At 56.0% G+C, this 11527-nt stretch overlaps 2 protein-coding genes across 2 annotated transcripts; both read left to right on the top strand.

The window, feature by feature from the left end:
- Nucleotides 1–274: 274 nt before the first annotated feature.
- Nucleotides 275–2996, top strand: C7974DRAFT_10907 (uncharacterized protein). The gene is made up of 3 exons (XM_046134978.1): nt 275–382; nt 484–2589; nt 2639–2996. Exons 2-3 carry the CDS (start codon nt 526–528, stop codon nt 2984–2986), a joined length of 2412 nt encoding a protein of 803 aa, XP_046002696.1. The 5' UTR covers nt 275–382; nt 484–525; the 3' UTR covers nt 2987–2996.
- A 460-nt stretch (nt 2997–3456) lies between these two features.
- C7974DRAFT_300404 (uncharacterized protein) lies at nt 3457–11297 on the top strand (the record flags this gene model as incomplete). The annotated part of the gene is made up of 10 exons (XM_046137795.1): nt 3457–4225; nt 4949–5032; nt 5114–6224; nt 6682–6774; nt 7636–9453; nt 9643–9736; nt 9923–10266; nt 10314–10862; nt 10914–11109; nt 11172–11297. Coding segments are annotated over 10 exons (5184 nt in total), but the record flags the coding sequence as incomplete, so codon positions are not given.
- Nucleotides 11298–11527: the final 230 nt, after the last annotated feature.

Here is an 11527-nt window from a genome sequence, read left to right on the forward strand (position 1 = left end):
CAACTGCACCCGCCAAACCCAGCGTGCTAGCTGCATGGGCGCTGCTGGAGGCTGCCGCAGGACGACGGCCATTGCGGCGTGCGAGCAGGGCGGCGCGACGCCTCCAGTCCTCCAGGCTGTCTGACACACCACAGGTGACGGCATCATTCCGACGCTTATCCTCCCGCACCCGCCTCCTCCTAGATCCTGGGCCCCAGGTACGCGAGGAGCGTCTTCGCCGAGCCGGGCGTGCCAATACTTGCCTGCGCCTGCCTGTGCCTGTGCCTGCGCCTGTGAGCCTGTGGGCGCAACTGCTGGCGGATTCCACTCGTGACGGCAGCCGATCGGCGGAGCGCTGCCAGCAGCCAGCCGAGCGACGACGCGCCGTGCTTGCCCCTCCCAGGTAGGCCTCTGCCTCTCTGCTGCGGCGGCAGTGCTGCTGTCGCGCTGCTCTCGCGCGGCGGCGGTGCTGCGTCCCCTGTCGACGCCGCTAACCTCCCGCAGCCCAACGCGCGCACCCTCTGCCCTCGACCTCCCATCCACGCCATGCCCTCCCCCGCCGCCGCCGACGCCCCCGCCGCGCAGGACTCGTCTCAATCGCAGAACGGCGCGTCTTTCCCGAGCGGCGCCGTCCTGCCGCCCTCGGATGCTTCGTCTGCCGCCTCGAGCGTCGATGCGCCCGGCGACCACGCGATCCGCGACGGCAAGCACAAGGCCAAGGCAGTGCTCGCCGCCTCGGGCGTGACCATGGACTCGCCCACCGCCGACGGCCCCAATGGCGCGTCCCGCAAGCGCTCGCACTCGGGCTCGCGCAAGCCCTCGACCGCGCCCGCCCCGGCGCTCTCCGACGACCAGAAGTCGCAGCAGACGGCGCTGCTCAACCGCTACATCGCGCGTGACCTGTTGGACAGCGTCAACAAGTTCGAGCGCAGCAAGTACTCGGAGAAGGTCTACGGCGAGCTCAACGACCTGCGCGACTTCTACCGCGAGGAGGTCTTCCCCGTGCGCCGCCAGAACCCCGGCGCCATCTTTGGCTACGGCTATGCGGGCTACGGCAACGGCGTCACTGACCTGCAGACGAACCCCCGCGATCCTCGCTCGCAGCTGCCGCAACTGCTGTATCCCAGCCAGGCCAAACGCGCCGGACGACGTGCCGCGCCGCAGCTGAAAGTCGACCGGGAGAAGGGCGCACAGCAGGCCGAGCAGGTCGAGGAACTGGTGCCCGTGCGCCTGGAAATTGAGCTGGACAGGCTGAAGCTGCGAGACACCTTCACCTGGAACCTCCACGATCGCGTCACCGACCCGCTGCTCGTCGCTCGCACACTCGTCGAAGACTTCCAGATCCCCCCAGAGCTGCACCAAAACGTCATACACCAAGTCGACCGCGAGATCCGGGAGCAGATCCAGGACTACTACCCCCACGCCTTCTTCGACGACGAACCCCTCGACTCATCACAGCCTTACTCGGCCTTCAAGAATGACGAAATGCGCATTTTGATCAAACTGAACATCACTATCGGACAGCACACGCTGGTAGACCAGTTTGAATGGGAGATCAACAACGCTCTGAACTCGCCTGAAGAATTCGCGGGTCAGATGGCGGCTGATCTCTCTCTTAGTGGAGAGTTTGTGACAGCGATCGCCCATTCGATACGAGAGCAATGCCAGATGTTCACAAAGAGTCTGTACATCACAGGGCATCCCTTCGATGGCCGATCTGTTGAAGATGCAGACATCCAGGACAATTTCCTGGCATCTCCTTTGCCTTCGGTGTTCCGGCCCATACAGTCGACGAAGGATTACCAGCCATATCTGTACGAGCTGAGCCATTCTGAGCTAGAGCGCGCAGAGTTGTCCATCTTGCGCGAACAGCGAAGGCAGAAACGATCGGTCAACAGACGTGGAGGGCCAGCGTTACCCGATCTCAAGGATCGCCAGCGAACTGTCCGGACTCTAATCGTCTCTTCTGTTCTCCCTGGAGCAGCCGAGACGCTGGAAGAGAGCCACCTGTTCAAAGCGACGAGGAAAGCGAGGGAAGGCAGGAGACGCGGCGCTGATGATGATTCTGACGACTCGGATAGTGACGATTCGGTTATGGAGTCGCCAGCACCAGCACAGATTACTGGCGGAACTGCACGAACCAGAGGCATGCGTGGTGCCGCAGTGTCAGCGCAAGCGGCGATGAGGTCAGCCATAGGACGGTCAGCAACCCCAGAGGTCGCTCAACTCCAAGAAACTCGCGAGCACCGCTCAACAAGGGCACAAAGATATGAAGCACGGGAAGAGAGTGTATCGGAGTCTGCTACACTCATCGTCAAGCTACGCATATCATCTGCGAAACTCAGAGAATGGCAGAGGAATCCGAGGGCGTTTGCAAAGCCAACATCTACACCCATGATGGCACCAACATCTTTACCAGCACGAGGAACACCTGGCGCCAACTCCATGCCCCCACCTCCTTCGCCAGCTATGGCACCGACCTCCAAACCTTCCGAGGCATCTCCACGACCGCCGTCCACACCTACTCCTAAGCCTCCGGCGAAGCAGTTTCAGTACAAGCCGGATGGTTCGTTAGACGCGCCATGGCCGACGCCAGCCCAAGGGCAAACAGTAAGTTGATCACAACGAGTGTACACATAATGAAACTCACAACTCCAAGCCGCCTTCTCCACCATGGCTTCAACAAGCTCTGCAAGACCTTCGCGATCGCAATCCCGACCACAAATTCGAATCCACCATGCGTTACGTCGTCATGAATGAAGCCCACGAGAACCGCGAGACCGGTAAGACGGAATCGAAGGCTGTCAAAATTGACGGCCTCTCTTCTGGCGACCCACTACCACCAAACCACCAAGCATATTACCTCCCAAGGATACGCTGTCAGGATTGTCCGGGGAAGCTCTATAACGCTGGTCCCGGACAAACTGTAACGAATTTCGAATTACATCTTAAGAATAGGCAGCACATGAGCAACGTGTCGAATAGGATTGGAAGGCCCGTTTCATAATTTTGTGGCAACCAAGACTTTAGGCAAGAGACCTACGGTGGTGATATGAATTGACATCTTTGAGGTTGGCGACGGCAGGGCAAGGTCTTTTGTATAAACGATGAACCATCGAGGGCACGTGGATTTGCACGGAGACATTGGCATCTTTGTCTGGGGAAGGACATTTTCTGTTTTGCAAGCTACTTGGCAAAAAGAGTGCCCATGGCATCTCTTCTCCCAGTACAGGTAGAGCTGCTTAATGCAGCAATAGAACGAATTGCATTTGTTCACATTATTACATGTGGCTCTTGAGGGGCGAGGCGATACGATCAATCTTGGACACGAAACCGTGTAAATACTCGTGCCTGCCCTCAGCACTTTCATCGAATCATCGCCTCGGTCCTACAACGACGTGCGGGGTATAACGTCACCTGGGCTCATCACCATGCTCCCCAGACCTGCCAACACCAACTTTCAGGACGTTACCGTTCTTTACGGCACTACTTCTCTTGATCATGAAAGGTCACGCCTCCCTTCTAGTCCGCATCCTGACTCACAACATACGCTACGCGACTGACTCTCCATTCAAAGGAGAAAAGCCTTGGTCCGAAAGGAAAGATTTCATTGTCAACGAGCTGAAATTCCACACCCTGCACAACCCAGAGGCTTTTATTTGCCTGCAAGAAGTACTACACGAGCAGCTGCTCGACATCCTCACTAGCTTGAACAGCACCAAATCCCCAACAGCATCATCGTCAGAACGAGGTGAATGGGCATATATTGGCGTAGGCCGAGACGACGGTCAACAGAAGGGCGAATATAGCCCTATCATCTACCGCCCCTCGGTGTGGCAAATCGAGAAGTGGAAGACAATCTGGCTCTCGCCCACCCCCGACAGGCCAGGAAAAGGATGGGATGCTGGCAGCGTCCGGATCGTCACCGTCGGCACGTTTCTGCACAGGGGCAGTAAGAAGAAGGTTGTAGGGCTGTGCACGCATTTCGACAATGCGGGGGAAGTGTCGAGGCGCGAGAGCGCGAAGATGGTGGAGCGGATTGTGACCGATGCTGTCTCTCTGTTGACTTCTGATGGAAAAGAGAGAGTTCCGGTGTGGTTGGCAGGGGACCTGAATAGTGAGCCTAATGGTGAGGCATATCAGATCCTTACCCGTAAGGATTCGCTATTGCGGGATTCGAGGGGACTGGCGCCGTGGAGGTACGGCAACGAACTGACCTGCTCTGGGTTTCAGGAGGACGAGTTGAGTATTATTGATTATGTGTTCGTGGGAAAGCATGGGTGGGAAGTCAAGGGTTTTGGTGTGTTGAGCAATCGGTTTGATAATGGCATATACAGCAGCGATCACAGGGCGGTCGTTGTGGATGCTGTATTAGCTGCAGAAGTTTGATTCAAGTTCACAAAACGACAGCTATTTGTTTCCTTGATTTCGGGAGGTTGGTACCTCAAAGACACCTGCGATAGCTTAGAATAGCAACAATCTCTCCCGTAGAGAGTGTGACTGAGCTGACATGCTAGTAAGATGACTGGCATGGATTCATTGGGAAGCGCTAGTAACAGCTACACAGACACAGTGAAGTGAAGTGAACGCTTGCTAGTTGCGAATCAACAAGAGAGCAAGCGATGATCTCACCATATCTACGTCACACGCTCCAAGGCCGGATTCGATGTTGTTTCTCCATCTTTCTCATCGAAATGCAGTGTCAGGCACCATCGTCATTGGTCTTTAAGCGAGAGACCCCTCAGTGGGGCACTCAAAACAACAGCTACCACTCACCACACCTCTTTCTGGCATTCACCTCGATCTCAAGCTTAATCGGCAATCATTCATCATGGCTGAGGCACAAGCAGTCGGTATGCTCAAATCCCTGACGCAGGATCGACGCAAGCATTCCACGTTGTGCATCCGTGGATATGAAGCTCGATGTCTAGCTTTGTCGAAGCAGCGCATTGCTAACCGATCACGACAGACTACACGCTCGCGAACCCCGATACCTTGACCAAGTACAAGGTCGCGGCCGACATCTCCCAGAAGGTTCTCAAGGAAGTTTCCGGTGCGTAACGCTGCCTCGAATCCACGCGCCGACCTCTGCGACGACCGCGTGACTCGAAGACTCGAAAATTGACTTTTGCAGGATGGATCTCCGAGGGCGCCAGCATTGTCGAGCTCTGCGAGCGCGGCGACAAGCTTCTCGATGAGGAGATTGGCAAGGTCTACAGGGGAAAGAAGATCCTCAAGGGCATTGGCCACTGCACCACCATCTCGCCCAGCTCTTACGTCACACCGTACACTCCCCTCAAGTCCGATGGTGAGGAGTCTGCCGTTACACTGAAGGCCGGCGAGGTTGTCAAGATTCAGCTCGGTGCTCAGATCGATGGCCTGGCCGCCATCGTCTGCGACAATGTTGTTGTTGGTGGCGAGATCACTGGCGAAACGGCGGACTTGTTGTTGGGTACATACTACGCAAACGAGCTTCTCCTGAGGCTGATGGTCCCCCCCGGTCTCGTTGCGCACGGCGATGAGGAGGAGCAGAAGAAGAATGCTGCCCGCAAGCCCTACACACAGGGCCAGATGACCCAGATGCTCGAGAAGGTCGCCAAGGCTTACGGCCTGAACGTTGTCGAGAGCACCACCATCTGGCAGTTCGAGCACAACGAGATTGAGTCCAAGAAAAAGATCATTCTTTCCCCCGGCGAGGGTGTCCGTGGTGAGGGCCTCCCTGATGTTGGCGAGGTCTGGGGAGTCGAGGTTGGTCTTTCGCTCGGAAGCGGAAAAGTCAAGAGCAACGGTAACAGGACCACCCTTCACCGCCGCACAGCCAACACTTTCGGTCTCAAGCGCCCTACCTCAAGACAGCTCCTGTCCGAGGTCGTCAAGAGGTTCGGCACTTTCCCCTTCTCTCTGCGCCAGATCGAGGACGAGAAGGTCGCCAAGGTCGGCGTTGTAGAGTGCGTCCGTGGCGGTGTTCTCCGCCAGTACGAGGTCGTTGTCGACAAGGACAGCAAGCCCGTCGCAAGGTTGTTCTCCACCATCGCTGTCACCAAGAACGGTATCCAGCGTCTGGCCCAGCCCCCTGCTCTTGACCTCGAGAAGGTCAAATCTGACAAGAAGATCGAGGATGAGGAGATTCTAAAGATCCTTGAGCAGCCCGTTGGCAAGGCCTCTGTCAAGAAGAACAAGAAGAAGAAGAAGCCCGCCAAGAAGGCTGCCGCCGGCGAGGCTGCCGAGGAGGAGGGCGATGACGAGTAAGCGCGGCGTCACCGAGTGTCTGCATGCATTTTGTGTAGCGTCGATCACAGGTCCTAGAATCAGCTATCTGGACCAGAGTTGTTTTGGTCGATTTGTCCTACTCAAGCTCTGCGAAGAAAGAGCTATACTCATGAGTAAGCAGTGGCTATAGCAGCCTGCAAAAGAATAAAAAGTCAACCAAAAGTTTGTCACTGTCTCTCTCTTTCCGTGGTTGATCTCCGCCCATTTCTTCCGGCCAGCCCAATGCTTAGCCTCACGAAGCACACGGTTGCTACTCCATCCACGTGGCCATGAAACACGCATTTTGTCTGCTGTCTGTGGCTCCGCACTGTCTCTTGCTCCGTGTATGTACCTGGCGATGAACCGTTTGCGCCCTCGGTTACTGATGCCCGGCCCTGCGTTGTGCGGGCCAAACATGGACAAGCAACACTCAGTATCTCACCCACGGCAGAGAGCTCGCACTGAACTTAGTTCTATTGATATTCCTCGACTGCCAAAGAGACACTGCTGTGGTGTTGGTGCATTCAGCTGCACACTCAATGTGCAGTCTGTTATCCACGCAGTGCGTGTTCTCTCCCCTCATCTGGACTCATACAGAGCGACAAGAAGACGAGGTGACTGTCAGTCTCTTCTGAGTCCCTGCGATCAAGCATATCTCGGTTGATATTAAAGAATGTCTTGGTCACTCTGGAATAGCTTTGTAGACTGTTCACTGCCCAGACATTGCAAGTTGACATTGCGAAATCGGCTTCCGTTGAGGAAAATCGACCCAGACTACAGATAGAAGGATACTAAACTGGTAAGAGAACTCGTGCCTGCATGGTAGTGGTGTACACGTAACACGATGTGAATGGATGAGGTCAGGCGCTTGTTCGCTGTGAACCGTCACGCTTCTTCACTCAAGATTTGGACCAACGTTCGTGCTGCCCGCAGAGCTTATGACGTACAATAAGGACAATAGAAAGCTTTTCAGGAGGCTGGAAACTGCGCCCGGTGAAAGTGAGCGTGACTGCGGCGGAACGGGCGGAGGAGTATATAGCTTCCCACTCCGCGGGATCACAACCTCCCTAACCTTACAAAAACAACTTCTCCCAATTCGCGATATATTCGGTACAACGAGTTCCTTGCCCCTCACACTTTCACTCATTCTTTTGCCACCGGTCGACGATCACTGTGGTTGCCAGGGTTGACATCTGAAGGGGCACGTCCTCCGCGCGCGCTGACCTAAGTTCTCCCTCGATTTTGTGACCTTTGACGGAACTCACTCACTTGCAACCCCAACCACCCACCCACAACACGCCGGGCACGGGCTCCGGGGCGCTTTTCGCGCGTAAAATAGCTTAGCAGTACGCGTGGGCCGTAAGAATTGTACCCAAACTCGTGAATTGCGCGCTCACACTTCAATAGCTCTGCCAGTCTCGCCATGCCGTCGCTGCGCAAAAGCGGCCGTCCTCCCAGGCCCAGGTCCACCACCATCACCCCGCACAACTCGCCCACCAACACGCCCAGCGCCGTAAAGGAGAAGACCCAGCGATCGATCATGGATTGGGCAGAACCCTCGGTCCAGAACCCAGCGCCGTCATTCGAAGAGCACGGGTTTGCTCGTCACGGCGTGCTGGAGCAAATGGCGCCCCTGGGGCAGCCTCCCTCCGCAAAGGTGAAGCAGCGCACGCGCATCATGGGCGGTGACGCAGCTGCGCGAAAGTCGCTGGCGGGTAAAGGCAGTTTTCCGGGAGACGACGTTGGGTCCACGCCTGAGGTCACTCCGGCTCCTGAGCTTGAGCCAGACGATTCAGAGAAGCAAGAGGAGGAGGACCTGCCCCTGGAGCTTCCACCACAGGACGAGGACGAGGACGATGACTACATCCCTGGCAAATCCAAGAAGAAGACGCCAGCATCCAAGACAGCCGTCAGGGGCAAACAACCCGCGCAAGGAAAGACGTTTGGTGAGGCGAACTCGCCGGTCAAAGCGGGCACACCCCGAGTCGCGTCCGCCCCGGCAAGCCCCGCAGTGCAAGCTGTAGAGCAACCGCGAGACACCGAAATCTCACAGCGTGCGCAGATCGCCCTACTGGCTGCGGCAGAGTCAGCCAATGCAAACCATAATCCTCGGCTTAGTGAGGTTCTGAAGCAGCTGAGGGCAATGAGCAAGAGCGACCCGGCTATGGCGTTCGTAATCGACGCCATCTGTAAACAGAAGCAGACCCCCGAGCAGTGGGCCCAATTTCGGGACAGCATCAAGACACTGAAGAAATCAGGGAAGAAGCAGCGAAAGCACCAGCAGCGGAACGGTGACCTCGCCACAGCGAAATCCGACACCCCAAAGTTCAGCCAACAGCCCTCTCCTAGGCCCAGTAGCGAGCTAGCCCCTGACGACTCGGTGTCTGCCTATGGAGACGAAGCTATGATGGAAGATGCATATCCAGGTGCAGACTCAACCGCCGGGGCACTGCCTTCGCCCCATCCACTCAGCACAGCTCCAACTCTTCCAGCGATCGAGCCTTCGATCGAAACAGTGCCACGACAGCCTTCAAAGTCGCCCCGCAAGAAGCACACCGCGAACGACTATCTGGCTCCTTCCAGTGAGATGGATGTGGATGGTGGCGCTTCTTCAGCTGTCCCAACGCCGGCAGAACATACGCCTGATGCAGGTGATGGGAGTGATTCCGAGCTCTCCGATGTCAACGAAGAGATTGTGCAGAAGGGACCGCCAACACCCGCACAGCCGAAAGGGAAAGTCTCGACTCCAATGCCTGCAGCTTCAAAGAAGAGCAAGTCTGCAGGCCTTAGCCGTGGCGGGAAGAAGCATGCAAACAAGGGTAAATTATTCGGGAAGCATGCATACAAGAATCAACCGGCAAGCAACGAGTTGCCCGAAGATCTCGAGCAGATTTATCAAATGCGGAAAGAGATGGCAGATGCTCAGCCCGTGCGCCAATTCGAGCTTCCGTTTCCGCAGTCCGATGTTCGCTTCGACGACGAGATCTTGGAGACTGAGTCTCTAACCGAATCTATGATTGCAGTTGGACCGCCAGTAGACTCTGATCAGCCGCGACGTGCTGGACGACTGCCTCAAGGCGCCAAACGCTTGCGCGAAGACATGTCACGTTTTTCCTCACCCCAGCTCGAGTCAGCGGCTATCTCACGACCCACAACGCCAGCAATTCAGCCAGCCATCAAACGCATCAAGCTGAACAACGGCCAGGCTGCCAGAACAAAACGCTCGTAAGTTTGCTCCCTCTTGTGTTCTGTGACAAACTTGCCGCGTCGAAGTGCAGTATCAGGCTCCTTGTGCCCGTCCCAGCACACGGATGTCCTCGGCGAGTGAGCAAACTTTACGTGTTTGCACGTGCTTGCCTCGCATTTTCGAAAACCACCATCAAACCATCTAAAAGCTAACGTGATTCTGCATAGGCCTGTTAAGAATCGGGATGGTGGGCCTATTGCTGGTGTAGCATTCAATGGGGGTGGCGTTTCGAGACAGTCGGGGCCTGATGACAACGATCCAGTAAGTGCCACCCATTTTCCCGAAGCATCTAACCACACCATTCCTCCTTCACCAACAACCACCAACAACGTTTGCCATTTTTCCATCCCTCAACTTCAAATGGGGTTCGACAGGAAGCCTGCGCTCCCCAAATACCCTCCTTCGCCTCCGCTTTCAGTCTTGTCCTCTCCTCTAACCGATCGTCAGAATTCGCCAGCATCAGAGAGCGATGATCTCTGCTCTGCCTGCAGAGGTGCAGGCGAGTTCGTGTGCTGTGAAGGCTGCCCGCGCGTCTTTCACCTTCTTTGCTGCGATCCACCGCGTGTGCAAGTACCAGAAGGGTCGTTCTACTGCTATGATTGCACTGTCAGGTTGAGCCCGCCCGAAGAGCCTGCTGCCGAAACTTTCGCAGGCCTTGGACCGCTATTCACCCTTCTGGAGAGGACAAACCCACGCGCTTTTGCCCTGCCACATGACGTCCAGATTCATTTCGAAGACGTGTCTGCACGGGGTGATGGATCGTACTTCGAGGAAATCAAGAAGTTCCCACTGTAAGTCCGACGCGTCCGACGCGTCGCCTGATACTAACACGGTACAGGGCGAAAAGCAGCGGCTACGGCTATCAGAGGCCTGACTACATTAAAGTCCTTGATGGCGACAAGCCCATTTTGTGCGTTCAATGTGGCGTGTCGAGTGGCGGCAAGCGTCAGATGCTGAAGTGCGACTTTTGTAACGCATATTGGCATTTGGACTGTGTCGATCCACCCCTCGCTAACCCCCCACACATCAGCCTAGAGGCATCTCAACGCGATGCTTGGAGGTGTCCGCGACACATCGAGCATGACCTTCGCAGTGGATTATTGCTACAGAATGATCTCAACCAGGCGTACGACGATGTCGACATGGATGATGACACCTTTGCCCGAGTCCCACGTAAGCTCCGGAGGCGCAAGAATCCCAACTTTGTTGAACCGACCTTCTCTCGTGGCATGCGCAACAACGGCCTGATCGAAATCATCAACGACCCTGATGACGACACCGATGGAGAAGGCAATTACACTGGCTTCGAGTTCAAGGATGTCAATTCTAAGGTTTACCGTGTGCCTGAGCGAGGACTCATTACTGACTTTCTCAGCAAAGTCAAGAGGTACGCACGATTGTCAACATTTCATATCACAGTGTGCTAACGAGACGGTAGCCGGAGGATCGCGCGAGATCACGAGGCGCAGCACAGGGCATACACTGCTGCCCAGCGCAAGGTCTCGATGCAGAACTTCGTGACTCATTCCTTTCAACAACAACAGGCAGCACTCAACCTGGCACTTCTTGCTAACAGGGAGCGGGATATCGGCCTGAGCGAAGGCAACATCGACAGTCTCGTCCTCACCCTCACTGTGAGTGCTCGCTGTGCCCCACCTGCATTGTCTCGATCGTCGGCGCTAATCATGTGAAACAGGCCGAAGCTCCTCAGGAGGTCATCGCAGCCATGACCAACTCTGCTCCCCCTCCTATTGCTGATGATGAGCGCGCACAGCTCTTGAAGCTGCAAGAGCTCATTCAGCGTCGCCTCAACGCCTCTTGAACGTCACCACCCGTCTTCGCAGCTAAGGTTCACACTAGCCGTGGCGTCGTAAGCTAGACTGGGTCTCGACCACAACATAATCCCACGCATCTGAACACGGATAAACCTCAACATGCGCACCCGAGCCTACGCGTATCGAACTGACCTGTTGATGGATTGGATTGCTCGCGCCGCGTGAACCCTGTTCGGCTGAACGGCTTAGCTTTCTTTGATTTCCGCCCTCGTCTAAG

This window comes from Boeremia exigua, assembly GCF_020726555.1.
Source record: "Boeremia exigua strain MPI-SDFR-AT-0100 chromosome Unknown C7974scaffold_1, whole genome shotgun sequence".
In the NCBI taxonomy this organism is placed as follows: domain Eukaryota; kingdom Fungi; phylum Ascomycota; class Dothideomycetes; order Pleosporales; family Didymellaceae; genus Boeremia; species Boeremia exigua.

Excerpts from the sequence above, each read along its gene's own strand:
- C7974DRAFT_10907 (XM_046134978.1), top strand. The coding sequence starts at position 526 with ATGCCCTCCCCCGCCGCCGCCGACGCCCCCGCCGCGCAGGACTCGTCT. Across the intron at positions 2,590-2,638 it reads CGCCAGCCCAAGGGCAAACA|CCGCCTTCTCCACCATGGCT; the intron begins GTAAGTTGATCA and ends CACAACTCCAAG.